Source organism: Muscardinus avellanarius, assembly GCF_963383645.1.
Source record: "Muscardinus avellanarius genome assembly, chromosome: 10".
Lineage (NCBI taxonomy): Eukaryota > Metazoa > Chordata > Mammalia > Rodentia > Gliridae > Muscardinus > Muscardinus avellanarius.
This window is the reverse complement of record NC_137796.1, coordinates 30,308,219-30,327,515: the sequence shown is the minus strand read 5'-3', so window position 1 is coordinate 30,327,515 and position 19,297 is coordinate 30,308,219. Positions and strand designations below refer to the sequence as shown.

The following is a 19,297-nucleotide window of genomic DNA, read 5'->3' as shown; positions in this document are numbered from 1 at the left end:
GGTTACACTGCCTGCTTAGCACTTGTGTCTGGCAGTAGGGTGGTCATGGGCTGGGAACAAAAGGTAAGACAAGGGAAATAGAATCCAAAGGTGAAGCTTTTCTTCATGTGGCTGTTGCAGCTTCTCAAAGATTTCTGCAGAGGTTTGAGCATTCTGGCCCTTGGGACACAGGGTATAAAAGATGCGGGTCTTTTTATATTTTTAGCAGGCAGGGAGATGATGAATGAAAGATAGACTGGGAGACCTTAGGACACGGCATCCAGATGTCCTCAGTGACCGTCCCAGACTACCTGTCTCTAGACAGTGGAAGGCTCTGCCATTAATCAGCAGTGGTTACAGTGTGAGACACTGCTGGGCTCAGCAGGGGTCACCTAGAGGTACATACAACCACTTTTGTCTGCCAGGTGCTTTAGTCACCCAAGATTCTCAGCATCATGCTGTAATATAGGTCCCTTCCATTGTTACGTGTGTTTGTTGAAACTAAAAGTGCCCCAGATGGCCAATTGGACATGTGAGCTAGATAAATAACCCAGGCTGCCATGGACACTGTGTTCACTTGACCATGGCTGCAGTGTAGACAGATCACCCACTGCATGTAGGACCAGAGACCAGGTAAACGGAATAAAATGGAAACTAGTTTGTCACAGGTTCCCATTTTTAGGTGAACTTGACCAGAGGCTCCCTGACCTAAGTTCACTATGAAAATGGCCCATCTATCCAGAGTTGTTCAGTAAGTCTCCAAACAGGATGGGGCACACGGAGAACAGTGCATATCCCTGTACTTAGAGGTCCAAGATAAGGCCTAGATTCCGAGAATGTGGTAGAAGGAATCTAGAGAATAAATGAGTGAATGAAATGGTCCAAGCTCTCAGACACCTGCCACCTATTCAGAAACCACAACAGAAACCCAGTGGTAACAAACAAAGCAAAGCAGCATGTGTCAAGGAGCTGGCAGCCTGCACAGTGAAGAGTCTTGGCTGTGGAGTCCTGAGTTCTGGTTTCTGGCTATCTGACTTGGGGGGAGGTCTCCAAGCCTCAGTTTCCTCACCTGTCAAGTGGAGATAATGATAATTGAGGACTAAATGTAGTATTGCCCATGGGAGAGCCTGGCACGCAATATGGATTAGGAAAGAGGCTGTGGCTTTTTATTAGTGTCATGATGATGATGGATGATATGGATAGAAGAGGGGACAAGAGCTGTAAAGGTCTGGGGAAGGACTGCTTAGGGAAGACTCAGGGAGGAAGGCTGCGGTTGCAGCCCAGCCGACAGGGCATGGGCAGTCTGAGAGAGAAGGCAGTATATCTAGCGGTGCACCTGGGGCAGGCATGGACAATTCCACAGTTATCTCAGAGTAGACTGGCTGAAGGGCAGGCCAGGAGAGATAAGGGTAGTGAGGCAAGTTAGGGCTGGGCTCTGAAGGCCTTGAATGCCAGGCTAAGGGCTGGGGAGGTGATGTCAGTGATTTTCCATGTCTAGTTAAGATGTTCACAGCTGGCATGGGGGAGCAATGCAGCCCCCCATTTCAAAGTCTACCGCAGCTCCTTTTCTAACTTATCCCTCTAGGCGATGCTCAGCAGCTCCTCTCTCAGATTAATCTCTGCTGAGACCTCCTGGCTGGTTGCTCTTTGTGGACCAATTCTCATCCAATAATTCTGAAGTCAGTCCCAGAGATGGGAAAGAGGGCAGGCAGGTGGGTACTCCTGCTATTGTGGAAGCAGCCCAAAGACCTGAGTTTGAACCCCAACTCTGCCATTCTGTGATAGCGAGCATCACATAGCCCCTGTTTGAGCCTCCAGCTCCTTGGTATAGAGAGACATGAGATTAGATGACCCTTTCCAGTGACCAGGGCTGCAATCCATCCAAGCCTCATCACCCTCTTTTTTCTTTATTCTTTTATTTCATAGCTTTTGGTCTTTGTGCTCTTCCAGTGCTAGTATTAACATAGAAACTCTGAAAGTCTGTTCACACTGGCCTGGAATGGAGAATGTTTTGAAATGATGAAGGTGCCAATAGTTTAAGCCCCCGGCTAATATTTTCTGAATGAATTACTGGGATAGATCAGCTTGTCTGAACATCTTCCTGAGGCCCAGCTGCTGGATGGCAGGCTGCGGGTGGCTGCGGGTGGTTGTGGGAAGGGAAAGCCATGTTCAGAAATCAGGGCGGGGGTTGTTTAGAACCTTCTCAGGCATCTAGTCAAAAGCAGGGATATTTCCAGGGTTCTAGATTTTCCCTCTGAAGCTGTGTTCTCAGTCTGTGCTCGTCCTTGGAGAGGGTCATGCAGATGGACTGGTTGCCCAGCCTGGCTACCTGCTAGGGAAGAGGCCACAGTGATTACCCTCTGCCTATGGCTGCATTTGCTTGAGATGAGTCGTGCTGATTGCACTGTGCTGTTACCTCGTGGTGACTCTGTGGTTTTTAGATTGGGACAGATCTAACTTTGAATCTGAGTCTGATATTTGCTAGAAACATAGCCTTAGACAAGTCACAAATTCTTTCAGATCTGAGCCTCAGTTTCCTTGAGCAGAAGTAAGGAATGGCCTTCCTACAGGGCGGGATAACATCAGACATCGTATGTAAAGTATTTGAAGTGGTGTTGCATAATAAGGTTCAACAAGCATAGAAACTACTTTTTTGTTTTTGCTCAATGATATTGATGGCGTGCTAGAGCCAGGTATGGGATAAAGTCCTGATTTTGGAGGGAGCAGAACTTATCTTGAGAAAAAGCTGATGAACATGAATAAGGCTGGGAAACAGTCCCACTTAGGCCTGAGGCTCTCACATAGCAGAAAGAAATAGGATTCAGGAACTGGACTTTGTTCCACATCCTTGTCTCACTTGGAAAATAGGATTAACATTCCTGCATGTGGGCCCATGAGATGCTGTAGTTTTGAGTCCCCAGTGGAATTACCATCCTTCTCCCAGCAAGCTCAGGGTCTCAGGTACCCATTGGCCTTTCTGAATCCTCTTGGCCAGAATGCTTGAGATTCTTAAAACCCAGGATAGGATGATAACTAGTATAGAGGGCTGATGTTTCCTAACTCGGTGTCTTCACATCCAGTCCAGCTGCAGGGGACTGTGCAACCTGAGCCCATGGGGATGATGCCAAGTAGATGCTGGTGGGATGCTCATTGGACTGACAAGTTCACCCACTCTTTGCAGGAAAGAGAGGATCGCTGGGGACCTTGATTTGGGGTCACAGCTTGATTTGGTCCACTATTCTGGCCAAAAGGATCTGGAGGGGCTGGTCCCAACAAGATGGGATTTAATACGGAAGAATATGTAACACTCTTTCTTACAATTCCAAATCCAGCTTCCTAAATAAAGATGGGGCCATGGCTCAACTGGAGAAAAACCCTGAGGCTTTTGTTAGCTGTATCATCCATTTGACTAACTGCTGAGATCTGTTTATTTAACCAAAAGTCATTTACTAAATGCAGACCATATGCCAGGAAGGTAGGGATGAGCAAAAGACAATCCCTGCCTTTAAGGGAACTCATAATCTACTGGAAATACACCAGAAGTTAATGGCATCTTAGATTGTATTATTGAAGGCACTATATCCCAAATAAGGAAGGTGAAGTCCTACTCTGTTCTCTATATGTTATAATTCTGAGCACTCCAAACATCTTCCAATTTGTTTCTCTTAAAGAGACCAGGATAGAGGAGACTGGAAATCAAAATCTTCAAAGACCTTTTTAATAAAAACACAGCTTTATTAGTAAACTAAGTCCAGATTTGACAGAAGAGAGAGAATTCCTATGTAAAGAGAAGTAGTCCCTGCACTAATTTCCCTGAATTCTGCTCACATTGCCCTCCATAGGGGAGCTGGGTTTTATCTCTCAGAGTAATGGATGTGTTCCCTTTCTGGGGCTCTTTCCAGGTCTCAGAGTTAAGGCAAACATTGAGCTGGAGGTAAGAGAACAACTCCTCATGTGGCCCAAAAGCCAGTCCTCCATTACATATAGAATTCCTTTCTATAGTACCAGGAATTTATGCAGCAGAGATGGCTTGTGAGATATTCCTTACCAGAAAGTAAGGTTCAAGGAAGGGAGCAAAGACATACACAACCTTTTTGAGGTTTACAGGGACCCTGGGCCAGCAGGCAAGGCCCTCGATGCTCCATGAGGGACCCAGGAGAAAGTCAGTTTGGGGGAAGAGGCTGGAGTTGGCACTGGGCAGCTCAGCAGCCTTACCCCCAGCAGAGAGTCTCTGCTGCCAAGTTTAAATGGCCTGGACCTGGTTTATCATGCCAGTGCAATGTTTCCCTGCAGAAGTGGCCCCAGGAAGCCAGCCATTTTTTTCAAAGACTCTAAGGAGGACCCTACATCTGATGCTGAAGGCACAAAGAACTGCCTTAGAGAAGACTCATTTGTTTTGTTCTCTATAGATAAAAGGCTAGGAGGAGGCCAGGAGGAAGGCAGTAGGTAGAGACTTCAGGGGAGGGAAGTGAACAGCGCTGGCCAGAGGGAAAGGCTGGGCCCCAGATGCTCAGCTGCACCTCAGATGGCTCCATGGGGAGCTCTGGAGCTGGGCTGGCTCCTCTTACTTGTCCAGAGTTGGAGCAAGGGAGCTGGAGCTGGGACTTTCCACCCATGTATGACCAGTCATAGGATCCCGGCTGCCATCGGAAGGGGATGTGGCCACCCAGGGAGACCCCTGTGGGGTCTGCATAGCACTATGGTAGTATTTTGGGGGAATGCAGCTGGCTGGGGCCTGGCCTCCTCTGCCAGCTCATGCATGTGGTCAGACCCTTGTTTGGACACAAGGGTGAGTAGCTAGCCTCATTGAGGAAGGGACATGAGGAACCCTAGGGACTGCCATATGCCTGTACTGCTGAGCCTCAGCTGGTGTGCACGGCTATGACCACCAAGGGCCTGCCACCTTCAACCACACAGGCAGCCTGTATTTGCTGTCTTCTGTCAACACGGGTGTTTCCCATCATCATCTCTTGTGTGTGGTGACAGGGCACAATTCTCATTACAGAGTACCCAGCTAGTACCTGGTATGTCTCCTCTGTTATATCAAGCTATCATGGCAAACCAGTGATACAGGTATTGCTGCCTTCATTTGCAAAGGAGGGATGGTAAGGTTCAGAGAAAGTACATTTATGCAACAATTCATTATTGTAAACAGCAGTGCTGGGTGGCCAGGATCATTCTTAGATCAAGGCAAGGGGGCCTGGCTTGGTTCCTGGGCTGTAGAGAGCCCATATCTGTCCTCCCCTTCCCTTAAAGGCCAGAGTCAGGAGTGCCTATCCACCCAGAACACTGCTCCCACCCACACCATGCTCCAGCGACCCGGACTCTGCCTTTCTCTACTCACCAGCCCCAGGTTCCCCTCTGGGTTTGTAGGTGTGTGTGGAACTAAGCCCTCTTGCTTAGTTCTCTTCTCCATAATGGACACTATGGCACAGGTCAGCTGAGCCCTGGCCTGAGGGGAGGGGAGAGGCTCACAATCTTCAGGTGCTGTGTGAGGAACTTACGCACATGGGTGGAAGAGCCCACATCTATATCCAAATGGCATCTCACTTGTCTGGATGGAGCCAAGGTGGAAAAGCCGGAGAGCCAGGCCAATGGCCCTCTAAGCTGCCAGGTTCCAGCCAAGAGTGAGAATTCCAAATTTAAACTCTTATTACAAGAGAACCACTAAATGATCTCTTTGACAAAGTGAGAAGATCGGGCATGTTTAAGCTAATGGCGGTGGCTTGATTTGTTATCTTGAACTAGGTTGACATAGTCGAGCTCCCTGCAGACCTCCCTGTGTGCTGTCGCCCAGTCCCGCTGCTGAGGGGCTTCTCACTCTCTCTTGCACTCTGAGCACTATGCCCCAGGGGTACTGAGGGAGAGGGGACAATCTGGCTACCCAAGGAACTGACCGAGGCTTCCTTGAGACTCTAGTGAATGCACAGGCAGTGATGGCCCCTTGCTGAGCCACAAAGCCAGGAGAACAGTCTGGGGACAGTTCAGCCCCTGGATATAACAAAGTGTGGCCAGAGCTCACAGTTTGAGGACTCCTGTCCTCAACAGCCTGCTCTCAGGAGACTGTCCTCTTCTTCCTGCAGCCCTTCCCTGGCTTCATTCCTTCTGCCCACCCCCCTCCAATTCCCCAGCAGACCTGCTCCATTTCACTCCTTGCTGAACCCCCTCCCACTTCTTCCTTTTCCTGAGGTCCTTCTAACCTATCAAGGTGACCGCTTAATGATCTTAATGACCACTGAGATTTTTTGCTGAGGGTTTAGCCTTTACTTGGAGTATTTCCTAAAGCCTTCTGTGGCCCACAGAGTGCCTCTGTAATGGCTCCATGTCTGGCAGTGTGAATTGCACTGGTGAGAATGCTTTAAAAAAAAAAACAACTAAGTTTATCAAAAGGCTTTTGGCCAGAGGATGTTTCACAGTGGACACTTCTTTTCCTCCGTCCATGTGTTGGTTTACAAAAGCTTAGGTATACTGTTGCATGAGTTTGCACAGGTACATGTTTGTGTACATACATATGTTTTGGGGGACTCCCAGGAGCTGACCCTCATGAGGTAAACCCTGCCTGTGCTTCCCCACCCTGGCCCTGCCAGTCCACCACCCACATCTCAGAGCATTCCAGAGCCAGGGCAGGATTCTGGGCTCAAAGCTTCTGAGACTCTGTGAGAGACTGGGGGCAGTTTGCATTGCCACTTACAACGTGAGGCAGGGCTTACAGGGCAGGAACCTCCGGGGGGATTGCAACCAACCTTGGCTTCCGACGGGTCACTGCAGGGTTATAGTCATCCTTAGCTGACCTCAGTCACCCCTGTGGCTTTCTCTAACTCCTCATGAAAGAGGCCTTGAGCCAGCCAGTCAGCAAGTCGCCAGGTGATGTCCTTGTTTAGAATAAAGCACTGGCCCCATTCAGCTCTCTGCTTTCCTTTCCTACTCAGCCATTTTGCTGTTCTTATCTTCTTGATCATTTTCACCTGAGTGACACTTTGGCCATCCCGCAGCAAACCCACTTAGCTCCCCTAGGAGAGCCTCTGTCTCCCTCACCATCCCTCTCCCTTGGCCCTCTAGCACAGACAAGGTGGTCTCCAACTGGGCAGCTCATCTGTTTGCTGGCAGCGCCACCCAGGTCTATACTTGGGAACACACGCCCCAAGGAGACTCCGGGTTAACCAGTGCTGTTCTCTCCCTTCCTTGGTCGTGTGGATGAGAATGAGTCACTAGCAGCAAAGCCCAACCCCAGGAGCTGACACATGACTCTTGGCTTTCTCTTTCTCCCTGACCCCTTGGGCCTCTAACTTCAGTCTTCAGGCCTACTGAACTGATTAACGCTCCCTCTTTGCCCCTACCCCCACCTCCGCCCTGGCCTCTGGGGTAGGAGCAGTTGACATGGGGCAGGAGAAGTGGGGCTTGGGCAGACTCAGGTTTGAAAGCAGCTGCACACTTACTAGTTTGGATAAGCAATTTCACCTTTCCAAGGCTTGGTGTTCTTGCTTGTGAAATGGAATTAGTGGTAATTATCTCTCATGGGGTGGTTTTAAATGAATACTCATGTAAAATCCTGTCTGTGGCTTTGTACATAACAGGTGCTTCTAAATGCTACTTGTTACACCAACCCCACTGCCTGCCTCTATCCGCACCACCTCCACCACTGCCCGACCAGTGCTCTCTATGTGGAAGGGGGAGGGCAAAGATTAAGGGGGAGAAACTACACCATGGAACCTGGCATTCCAAAGAAGTCCAACCTGGGGCAGGGCCTGGAGTGTTGGGCCAGCCTGTGAGCAAGAGACCAGGTGGTCCCAGATCCCCAGAATTCTCTCTCATTCACACTGTATTCAAACTCATGTCCTTCATCTGGGATGGAATGTTCTGGATTCTCCAGGTTACTTTGGCAACAGCTCTGAAGCTCTGGATCCAGTCAGGCCTGGACCCAAATCCCAGACCCATCATTTTCCAGCTGGATGGGCTTGGTCGGGTTCCCAAAGCCTCGATGTCTTCCTCTGACAAAGGGGTGCAGCAGATGTTTTCTCAGAGGGTTTCTGGGCTCTCAGAAGTTCTGTGTCTGTCTCTGCTGGATACATAGGAGTTGTTCATTTCCTGTAGTTTTCCTTACTTTCCCGCCCCCACTCCCCCGGGCTACATGCTCCTCTCCTGCTTGGAAGGAACTGGGTCTTGCAACATTTGAGCTGACAGTATTTGCTGTGGTCATGCTTGGCAGCCCGGGCCAACACGGCACACATCCCCGTGAATCACCTCCCAGTGCCAGGGCCCACTAAGCTCACTTGAGGCTACCAGGGCATACCAGGAATTAGCTCTGGAACTCATATGTCTTATTCCATCAGGGATTATCCCAGGGTCTAGTTAGCATTTTGTTGCCTCAGATGCCCCTCCGGTTTATGCCACGTCATGGGTGGGCATCTTCCCTGGTCAGAGACATGAGCCTCTGGCTCCATTGTTCCCAGCCTTTGCCTTCAGCCTCTTGTAACAGGGTGCGCCAAATGGACTGGACTGCCTGAATGCAAATCCTGCTTCTGCCAATCCCTAGCTGAGCCACCAGGAAGTCAGCTCCTTCTCTGCCCCTAGGTGTGCCCCAAGGACCCAAATGGCCCTGATTGCATATTTATGTCTATGGACTATTACAAGACTCAAAGAATTCAGTGAGATTGTGTTTAGGAAATCCATGTACAATAGTACAAAAATATCGATATTGGCAATATTAGAAACCCAGTTGGATGTAACTTTAGGCACTATCTCTTTTTATTTTTTTGGTACTAGGGATAGAACCCAGGGTCATTCTACCTCCAAGCTACACCCCCAGTTTTATTTTTATTCTTTATTTTGAAACAGGGTCTCACTGAGTTGCAAAGGGCCTCATTAAGTAGCTGAGGCTGTCTGTGAACCGTGATCCTCCTGTCTCAGCCTCCCAAAAGCTGGGATTACAGGTGTGTATCACTATGCCCGGCTTGTTTCTCCTTCTTTGGTCTTGATTTTCTTGCCTGTAAAATGAAGGGCTTGAGCCAGGCATGATGGCACACACTTGTAATCCCAGCATTCAGGATTTCAAGTGAACCAGGAAGCTCCTTAGTGAGTCCCTTAGCAACTCAGTGAGACCCTGTTTCAAAATAAAGAATAAAAAATAGGCCTGGGGGTGTAGCTCAGAGTTAGAATGCCCCTGGGTTCCATACCCGGTACCACACACACACAAAAAAAAAAAAAAAAAAAAAAAAAAAGAAAAAAAGAAAAAAAAAAAAAAAGGAAGGGCTTGAGTTAGGTTAGCATTCCCAGAGTAATGACCCATGAAAGAAAGGCTGTGTGTTTAAATGAGTTTGGTAAAGGCTATATCCTATACCTAGGATCCTCTTTGTGGCATTTCATAGCATATATTGTGTATCAGAGGCCAGAAAATGCCTGCCAGAAACAAATCTATTTATCTTTGCTTAACCCAGACTTTGGCAAAATGACCTTAGAACTTCAGTACGGTGATTGTGATTACTATTGTTATTTCTGTTGTTATTTGTCTTAACTGCTCTGCATAACTCTATTTACCTGCCATGAAACATTCCTTGATGAATGGCAGGTGAGCACTTGAATGAGGACCCCGCTCCACTGATCCACCGATCCACCGAGGGCGGGGTTCTGGCGGGTCACACTCTGCTTCTGTGTCCTCCAGGTGCCTTCCTGATCCCATACACCCTTTTTCTCATCATCGCTGGGATGCCTCTGTTCTACATGGAACTGGCTCTGGGACAGTACAACCGGGAAGGAGCTGCCACAGTATGGAAGATCTGTCCGTTTTTCAAAGGTAAAGAGGGCACCTGGGGGAAGTCAAATGTCTTCTCCAAAGCCTTTCTTGTTGTTCCTGGTGAATGTGCTTCAAAGGGGAGATCTGAGCTGGACCACCTCTCTTGTGGGACTCCCAGGCATGGACAAAGTCAACAATGCCCACCATTCAATGTTACACAATGAGCATTTGGCATGTTGGATACAGTAATACACAGAAAGTCTGGAAACCTGGGTCCCAATTTAGACTCCATTAGCCAAGTGACCAGAGAGTCCAATGTCATGTATGAAAAATACAGAAATGTCAGAAGTACCCAGCACATATATCTCTGCTATCTCCCTTTTTGCTCCCATGGCAGTCATAATAAATGGATTGTGGACCTTTCTGAACCAATCTAGAAAACTGCTATACAATCCTTAAAACAGCCACAGGACCATAAAAGCCTGTTTGGATTTGGGGATTAGAGCACATCTGTAGAAAATAGGCATGACAACTGCCATCTCTCAGTCTCTAGACAGCCAGGAGACAGCCATAGGCAAGAATTAGTATCTCCCAAGCACCTACCTGTTAGAGTACCAGTAGTAATGAGGACAGGTGTGACTCCCTAAGCCTCTTCTCAGCTGGATGGACTGGTACAAGACTCTTGGAAGACAATCATAGGAACATTAGCACCTTTTCTGTATAACAGGCAGAAATAACTCCAAGTGGTTTTAATATAAAAGGAGATGTATTGCCTTATAGTAAAGTCCATGGATCTGGCCAGGCACAGCTTGATCTACATACTTAATATGTCTGGAACCTCTCTTTTGTGTCTGTTTTCCTCTGTTCTAGCATCTTTAGCAGGTACCTGCTTCTCAATTGCTAACAAAGATGACCATCAGCAACTTCAGGCTTGCTTATATACTACCAAGTTTAATAGTAACCCAAAGAAGTAAGCAAACACTCAAACAACAACAAAAAAACCCACTTATTTATTTATGGCTTCAGTAAAGGTCTCAGAGAAGATTCTCACTGGCTTGACTTGAGTCATATGCCTATCTATCACCCAATCATTGTGGCTATGGGAAAGTAATAGTCTGATTGGCCAGGCCTGAATCATATGTCTCTGGCTAGATCAGAGAAATAGGGCATTGACTCATTCAGACCTCACAGGCTAAGTATTGCTAAGGATAACCCTTTAAAGCAGTGCTGGGCAGACAAAAATAAAAAATAAAAAATAATAGGTAAATAAAACAGTTGTCTGCTCTAGGCAGCTCTAGAGCTAGCCCTAAAAGTGCTTCTAATACATTCAGGAAGATAACATATCAGTGTGAGAAGCAGATGGTTGAGCGTAGACCCCAGAGCACACCTGGGTTGAGTTCTGATCAGGGAGTGTTTGGCTGGGGTTCCCCCAAAAGCAGATCCTGAGGTAATGATTTGAGCAGAAGGAGTTATCTGGGGAGGTGGTCCCAGGAAACACAAGTTGGAGACAGGGAAAGGGAAGCACGTCATAAAGGGTGTGTCCCCAGGTCAGTTTCACTGTGGAAGAGGAGTGTAAAACATTCCTTCTCATTACCCTGAGAGTCGGGAGAGCTGGGGTATTTATATTCCAACTCCTGACACCAATGCTCCCTGGGACATCAAGGTGCTGCTAACTTCCAACCTGTCCAATGAGCAAGCAGAGGGAGCTATAGTGGTAAGAGAGAGCCTTCAGGTCAAGGAATGGTGGGTGTCTGTGGAATATAAGTGGGGCTCTCAAAATTTGCTGCAAAAAAGAGAGACACAGGGGTCAGGGAGTGCAGTGGTTGGCGAGAGCTTCCCAGGAGAGGTGACTCTGGGCCCAGGCCTGAGAGGCCTGACCTCTGTGTCCCCACAGGAGTGGGCTACGCTGTGATCCTCATCGCCTTCTACGTCGGCTTCTACTACAACGTCATCATCGCCTGGTCGCTTTACTACCTCTTTGCCTCCTTCACTTCGAGCCTGCCCTGGACTGACTGTGGCCATGCCTGGAACAGCCCCAACTGCACTGACCCCAAGCTCCTCAATGCCTCCATGCTGGGCAACCACACCAAATACTCCAAGTACAAGTTCACACCAGCAGCAGAGTTTTATGAGTAAGTCATTGACTCCTTATCTTGGGTATATGGAGGCCTGGGTGGGATCTGAGCAAATGAATGCTAAGGTAAATCATGAGAGAGGAGAGGGGCACACAGGTTAGCATTCATCATGTGCATGGGTCTGATGCTGAGCTAGACGCTGAGAATGCACCGTGTGTGCAGCAGCTGAAGGGGGGAGGAGAGTGGAGGTGGGGGCCAGAGGCCATGAACTGAAGAGAAAGCAAGGAGGGTGTATGCGCCCTTTAGGAAATGCAAAGCACTCTGGAAGGGTAATTGCCCGTAAGGAATTAAGACCAGATATATGGGAGAGGTCCATGGGAAGAGGAGAGGGAACTTTAACTGAGCCGAGAAGGTCTCTACGATGAGGTGGCAAGGGAACTGATGCCGTTAGCCAAGGGAACATTTAGGGGTTTGGCCGGCAGGTGATGGAGCTGTGTGTGGTTAGACATAAAGTCAGCTGTCATCAGGTCCACCCTGTGCTGCTGTGTCTAGGAGGCTCTGTGGGGGAGAATAGTTGAAACTTGTGAGCAAAATTCAAAAAGTGGAAAGCAACCCAGCTCTGTGAAGCTCAGGAAGATTACTTTTTGGACCTTAGGTATTTGAGAGGAACTGAATGGTAGTGGAAGACAGATCATTGTGGGGGGGAAAGAAAGTCACCTTTTTATACTATGATTATTTTATACATAGAAAAGTTTTAAGCTTCCCCTAATGTTGATAACTTATATAACCATTATACAATTATGTAAACCAGAAAACTAACATTCATATGTGATTACCTATCCTACCATAGATCTCATGTGGATTTCACATTTAGGGAAATGTGAAATGCACATATACTAGTGTCCTATCTTTCCTGGTATTTAATTGTCACATTTCCTTAGTTTCTTCCAACCTGTGAGAGCTCTTCACTATTTTGAGTTTCATGACCTTGATGTTTTGAAAGAGTACTGACCAGTTATTATGTGAAGTAAGCCTCCGTTGGGTTTGTTTGTTTCATGATTGGATTTTGGGTGTGCATTTTGGGAGAACACCACTGAGATGCTACTGTTTCCTTTTAAGTGCTTCCTGACACAGGGGGACACAGAATCAATCATCTTATGACTAGAAATGCTAACCTTGAACATTTGGTGAGGGTGGGGGCTGCCAGCTTCTTCCTGAACAGAGAACTTTTTTTTTCATTTTGTAATTAGTAAGTGTCTTTTCGGGAGATGTTTTAAGGTTCCACATGTATTTTGTTCTCATCAAACTTTTCTTAGCCACATTTCTTAGCATCCATTAATGTTTTTCTGATTCTATGATTTCTATAGACTTCCAATAGACATGCACAAAATTATGTGAGTCTGGGTCCATAGCTGTTCTAAGATCTTCAGATACCTCTGTAGCTCCCCAAAGGTTGTGAAATACTGTTGTTACTTAAACTATGTGCTATAAGTAACAATCTTGACTGTCTTCTTCACTGTCACCATAGGAACTAATTGCTTACCATGCAGATTATTGTTACAGTGTTTGTCGAAATGTGATTTTCTATTTCCACAATTGCTTCTAGATTAATTGGCTGGAATTATTCCATAGGGACAAGTCATCTCTTTTCTCCTATTTGTTTATTCAGTTATTTGTTTATCTCAGTATATTTTGTTCTGTGGTGTTAATTCATAATCATCTTTATTTTTACTTTGTTTTTCAGTACTGGGGATTGAACCTAGGGGTATTCTACCTTCGAGCTACACCCCCAGCCCTATTTTTTATTCTTTAATTTGAAACAGGGTCTCACTAAATTGCAGAGGGCCCCTCTAAGTTGTTGAGGCTGGCCGCAAACCTGTGATCCTTCTGTCTCAGCCTCCCAAGTACTGGGTTTACAAGTGTGTGCCACCACGCCCGCCTCCCATAATCATCATTATTTTATTTGTTCCCTTTTTAACCTCTCAGCCTCTATGGTGTCCTTTTATGCTACTGAGGACAGGGGTGGCTGATCTGTTTTCAGTCCCTTAATTTAGAATGTTTGTACGGCACTGTCCTCAGGATATAGTATCTATTGTATGGGTCTCTCCGGTGCAGGTGAGACCCACCTGAGCAATTCCTATGCACATTAACACTTAAACACAAAGTACAGGTTACAAGCCATGGAACAGAACAGATAAAGTCCACTGGACCTCCACCTTCAGGTTACCCATGATCTAGAGCGGAGATCTCTACACTTATCTATAAAGAAGCAGAGTGCATATTTAGGGCCTTGTAGGAGACATATGACCCGATCACATAGCTTTCTTCTACTCTTCAGAAAGCTAAAAATCACTATCTCACAGATCATATCTAAATAGGCCACTGCCCAGATTTTCCCAGGGGGCCATGGTTTGTCAGTTCCAGGTATAGAGCAAAATTTTCCAAGAAAACATTATCTAATTCTAGAAATGTTTTACACTTGCAGAGTGTGACACCGTAGACACTCTTTATGTGTGGTTTTCAAGCAGATGAAGAGTGACTAAAATGACCAAGAAACTGAATTTAAAATTTTTAGTATATTTTAATTTATTTACCTTTCAAGAGTTTCGTGTAGCTACTGTTACCACGTGAGACAGCGCAGATCTAGAGTGTGAGAAAAGACAAATTCACAAACAACAAAACTTAAGGGTCACTCCCCTTTGGTCCTATGGATTCCCTCTGCCAAAGACCTGGGAATGGGTCCTGATTATTTGGAGATCGGAATTATCCTATATTCCTGCTCTCTTGGTGCAGCAAGACCAAGAAGACTTGGTTCGGTTCAAAGTGACCTCTGTAAAGTCTTCAGCCTCCTGAGATTATCTTCTGGACCCGGGAACTACCCCGTGACCATTGCAGAGAATCCTCTGAGTGTCCTGTACCTGAATGTCTGCTAATGGACTATGATTCCTGTGGACTTTCAGCAAGCATACACAAAGCTATGGGACCACAGCTGTTCTCATTTTCCAATACCTCTATGCCTTCCCAAAGGGTCTGAAACAGTGTTATGAGTTGACGATGCTCTAACAGCCCTGTCTCTGTCTTCCTTGCTGTCATTTCAGCAGCTAATCACTTACTGGGAATAACATGTTTTCTGCCACTTTCTTCCTATGTATTTCCTTGATTTAAGCCTCGTGATTATTTACTGAAGTTTCTGTAACTCATATCCTCGCTGCACGCAGATGAGACAGGAAAGCCCATGGTAACAGCTGTGAAGAGCCAAGTTTGGACCAGGTAGCTTGTACTTGTAAGTCCCCAAGAACAAGAACCTCTTCGTTTGCACACTCAGGAGCCCAAGTCTCCGCACTCCAGCCCCAGCCCTTCCAGGCAGAGAAAGTGTAGATCCTGCTCCCTTAACCCATGTGTGATGTTGGGCTCTAGACATTTTAAATGTCTAGATGCTGTCATAGTAGCAGCCTCTATTTACCCAGCTTAGATAGTGTCCCAGCCATTGTGCAACGTGCCTTTTCTATGTTATCTTTTAATCCTGCTCACCGTGGCATAGACTTATCATTACTTTATGAATGAAGAAACCTAAAGCAGCTTGTGACTTATCTAAGGTCATCCACTTTAGAAGAGACATCTGAAGTGAGTTTGAATCCATATCCAAATCTCACTTAATCTTCACAGTTCACAGAGGTGGAAACTATTCCCATTTTATAGATTAAAAAAAAAAGTAGAAGCTCATTTATAGGTACATGGCAGATCTGGGATCTGAGCCCGATTATCTGTTCCAAGGCTCCCACCCCATAGCCAAGTTTCTCTCTTTTTTACCCTCTGTTCTGTTAGAGTCTTCAGTGGGGGTATGTTGGGGGCAGGAGCACAAGGGTTTCTGCTGGTAAATAGGATCTGTCTCAAGCATCTCGTTCTCATCTCTGTCCTGCCTGTGTGCTGCAGAGAGTATGGCACTAAGTCATGGGCTGCCTCTAAGAAACAAGCCAGGCGCAGTGGTGCACTCCTGTCATCACAGTATGTGGGAAACTGAGACAGGAAGATTGCAGGTTCTTCAGGTTCAAGGCCAGCCTCAGCAATTTAGTGAGACCTGGTTTTAAAATAAAAATAAAGTGGGGCTGGGGGTGAAGGTCAGGGGTAGAATGTCGACCCTGGGTTACACACACACACACACACACACACACACACACACACACACCAATTCAGTCTGGGAAGCCAGCAAATTGGACCCCCAGTGCTAATCCTAAAGAGATTAGATACTTTTTTTTCTTCCCCCAAGCTTCCTGGCCAATTTCCTTACTATCTTGGCTCTCATTTAGGCTGATGGATTGAACATATCATTCAAGAGAACAAAACTGCTATTCTTCCCAGGCTCTTGGCTGGGAGCTAAACAGTCCCATAGCTAAAAGAATCTCAGGGGTTCTAACTTTATCTGTAAAAGGGCACCTTTGGTGAATGTGTGTCTGGTGATAGTAAACTTCTATCCTGTGCCGGCGCTTGGTGAGGAAGAGAAGTCTTCTTGCTCTCTTAATACTAACCCTCTGTGCTTTTAAATGTCAAGTGAGAAATTGAGCCATTTTGGCCCATAGACCTCGGAAAGCCTGGACAACACCCTTGATGATGATTCATGTCCATTAAATTGCTGGAAAACTAGAACAAACCCAAGTTACTTGTACCAACTCCCAAGGCTTGGGCCGTTGGGCAGAGGAGGCTGGACTTGCCTTCCTCTGATTGGCATTCAGCCTTGGAATCTGGTTCTTTTCACTGATGAAATAGCTAGACAATCACCCCGAAGTGACCTTCAAGCACGTGTGGGGTCACTGGGGCCTGGGAGGACCATTTCGGCCATCTGACCAGACACTGGGGGTATTTTAGCCAGTCTTAGAGCAAACACAGGGGTACAGTGGCTTTTTTATGATTTTGATAATGAAATCAGCCAAATGGTGATTGACACTATTCAATACTTAGCCCATAAAACTGTGGGAAGAAGAAGAAGGAAACATCAGGTGGGGTCAGGATGTTCTGTCCTAGGATCTGCCCAGCCACCCTCCTCTCTTCCCTGTTATCCCGGCCTCCCTCTCACTCCCTATTCCTTGCCTTTCCCTCTCCTTGGAATAGGAGAAGGTTCTAAATGAGGAGGTCATTTTTGATTTGAGACTAGCAGGACGAGGTTTGGTCAGCCCGACAAATTAGGCTAGAAAGTGTGTCCAAGGCCCAGAGCCACGAGACTGCGGAAAAGTGGTGTCCTGTTGCCAGGAGCAGGGTGTGGCGAGGTGGGGGCGAACTTGGCAGGGGGAGAGTATGACAGTTTCAGATGCTAAAAGGCTTACTTACATCTGTATCCTCTAGGCCAGGATCTCACTTCACAACCCTGACTCTACTGCCATTTGGGGTTGGATGCCAGGTGGGGGTGGAGGTGGGGTGGGCACCGTCCTGTGCCTTTTGGAGGGTTAGCAGCATCCCTGGTCGCTACCCACTTGATGCCAGCAGTGTCCACCTTCCCTCCAGGTGTAATGACTTTAATGACTCCAAAACTTGTGGGGTGGAATCGCTCCACTGAGAACCACTGTCTTAATTGATGAGGGGCCTCTGAGGATTTTGGGGCAGGTGCGTGACAAGGTTACAATGACATTTCAGATATATCCTTCTAAAGTAGCACAGAGAGTGGAGTAGAGGGGTTGGCAGGAGGTAGAGAGCCCAGGGTTGGGGAGAGATGGGCGGGCATTTTAATAGTCTTAGAATGAGAGACCGTGGTCTGGCCTGGGGCAGGGCCAGTATGGGAGGGGGAGGAGAAGAACCAAGAGGCAGGGTCAGGAGGGGCCAGGCCTAGGGACCAACTCCACTGCTGGGGGCCAGGAGGCAGGCTGAGCACTTTAAATCCACAGCTGGCCTGGGGCTGTAGGGGAATAGGAGCCCGTCTGGGAAGGGCTTGGGTTTCTGTGTGGGTCTTGGTCACTCTGCCTTTTTATTCATGCATGCTCCCATCCCGCTCTCCCTGTCTCCTCCACTGCACCTGTGCACCCCCTGTCACCTCAGTCTGTTCTCCTCCAGCCAGCAGAGAAGGTACCAGGCACTTCCGGCGGGCGTGAGGCCCACCTGCCAGCCCTGTTGGCCGAGCTCTGTGGTGCTTCCCAGCTCCTTCACCCAAACCCGCTGGACCCATTCATAATGGTGGCTACGGTTGCCATTCCTGGCACATTTCCTGGGTACAAGGCCTTGTGTCACGTTCTGTAATTTAATCCTCATCAGAGCCATTTCCCTGGAGAGGAAAAAGACTCAGAGCTGGGGAATGTTTGCATAAGCCATTGTCCCCTGCCTGTGAGCTCCTTGAGGGCTGGGGCTCTGGGTCCACAGCCAGGCCACCAGCCCACTGCACATGGCCTGGCTCAAAGCAGAGCTGCAGAAAGTCTGTAGAACCAGTGAAAGGATCCAGGCCACCCAGGATCTGGGGACAGCTGCAGGAGAGCAGGCAGATCTGTCTGACCCCAGAGCCTGGGTAAACTTTGTGCCACATTCTTCTACTTTCTGTCATGTTCGTGCAAATACTAGAAATCTACTGGAAGGAAGATAGGAAGAAAGGAAGGAAGAAGGGGAGGGAGGGAGGGCAGAAGAAAACCTACATAGCCTCAGTGGTGGCCCCTGGTCTTTTATCTCCTCAGAATCAAACTTTAACTCTACTCAAGGGTAAGTGGGATAAGTTCCCAGACTTGGGTATATGTTTCTTCCTAAGCCACGAATCTTTTCAAGTGTTTTGCACACCTCCCAATGAAGCCAGCCATCTGTCTCTCATCAGTGGCTCCTCTGACCACCCAAGCTTCCAAACAGTTACAAACCTACTTAATTAGGCGCCTTGCTGAGTCGTCTTTTCCTCAGGTTTTGAAAGCCAACTCTGCTTTGCCAGAAAGTAAAGACAGTTTCTCGAAGGCTCAAGTTGATCTGGTAGAAGCTTGTAATCCATGTGGGCCTCTCACTCAGCAGACTGGGCTTTTGCTGCCTATTGGTAGCACCTGGGGAATTAAAAAGAAACTGGTATTCAGGGTCCAGTTTACTTGAGGGTTCTGACTTAGTTGAGAATAGGGTGTAGAGAGCAGTGATATTTTTAATGACATAAAATATTTTTAATTTTTTTATTTTGACATCAGTCATTCTTTTTTCTCAAAGTTTTATTTTTACGTATTTGTATTTTTTTAGTGTATTCTTTACTTTGTTTTTCTTTTTCTCATTTTTTTTAATTGGGCACATTGTAGTATGATGTAAAATGAGATCAGTAAAGCTCCATAGGTAATTGTAATGTGCAGATTGAGAACTCTGTTTCTCTTGATAAGCCTCAAATTATTTTCATCCCCCTTAACTCATAGTTCTCCTTGGGGATAGAGATGGGAGGAAATGAGAGGAGGAAGAGAAAGAGGAGAAGTTAGAGAAAAGAGGGATATAAATTAGACACACACACACACACACACACACACACACACACACACACACACACGGACAAATAATCAGCTCTCTTATCCATGGCAAGCATACC

The 19,297-nt window shown here is 47.1% G+C and overlaps 1 protein-coding gene across 1 annotated transcript in view; it reads left to right on the top strand.

Moving 5' to 3' along the window:
• SLC6A2 (solute carrier family 6 member 2) overlaps positions 1 to 19,297 on the top strand; it is a gene marked incomplete at both ends in the record, with an annotated part of 41,190 nt that overhangs the window by 2,085 nt on the left and 19,808 nt on the right. The window contains 2 exons of the mRNA XM_080702501.1: positions 9,638 to 9,769; positions 11,604 to 11,841. Coding sequence (XP_080558627.1) covers positions 9,638 to 9,769; positions 11,604 to 11,841 — 370 coding nt within the window. The remainder of the gene's footprint in view (positions 1 to 9,637; positions 9,770 to 11,603; positions 11,842 to 19,297) is intronic.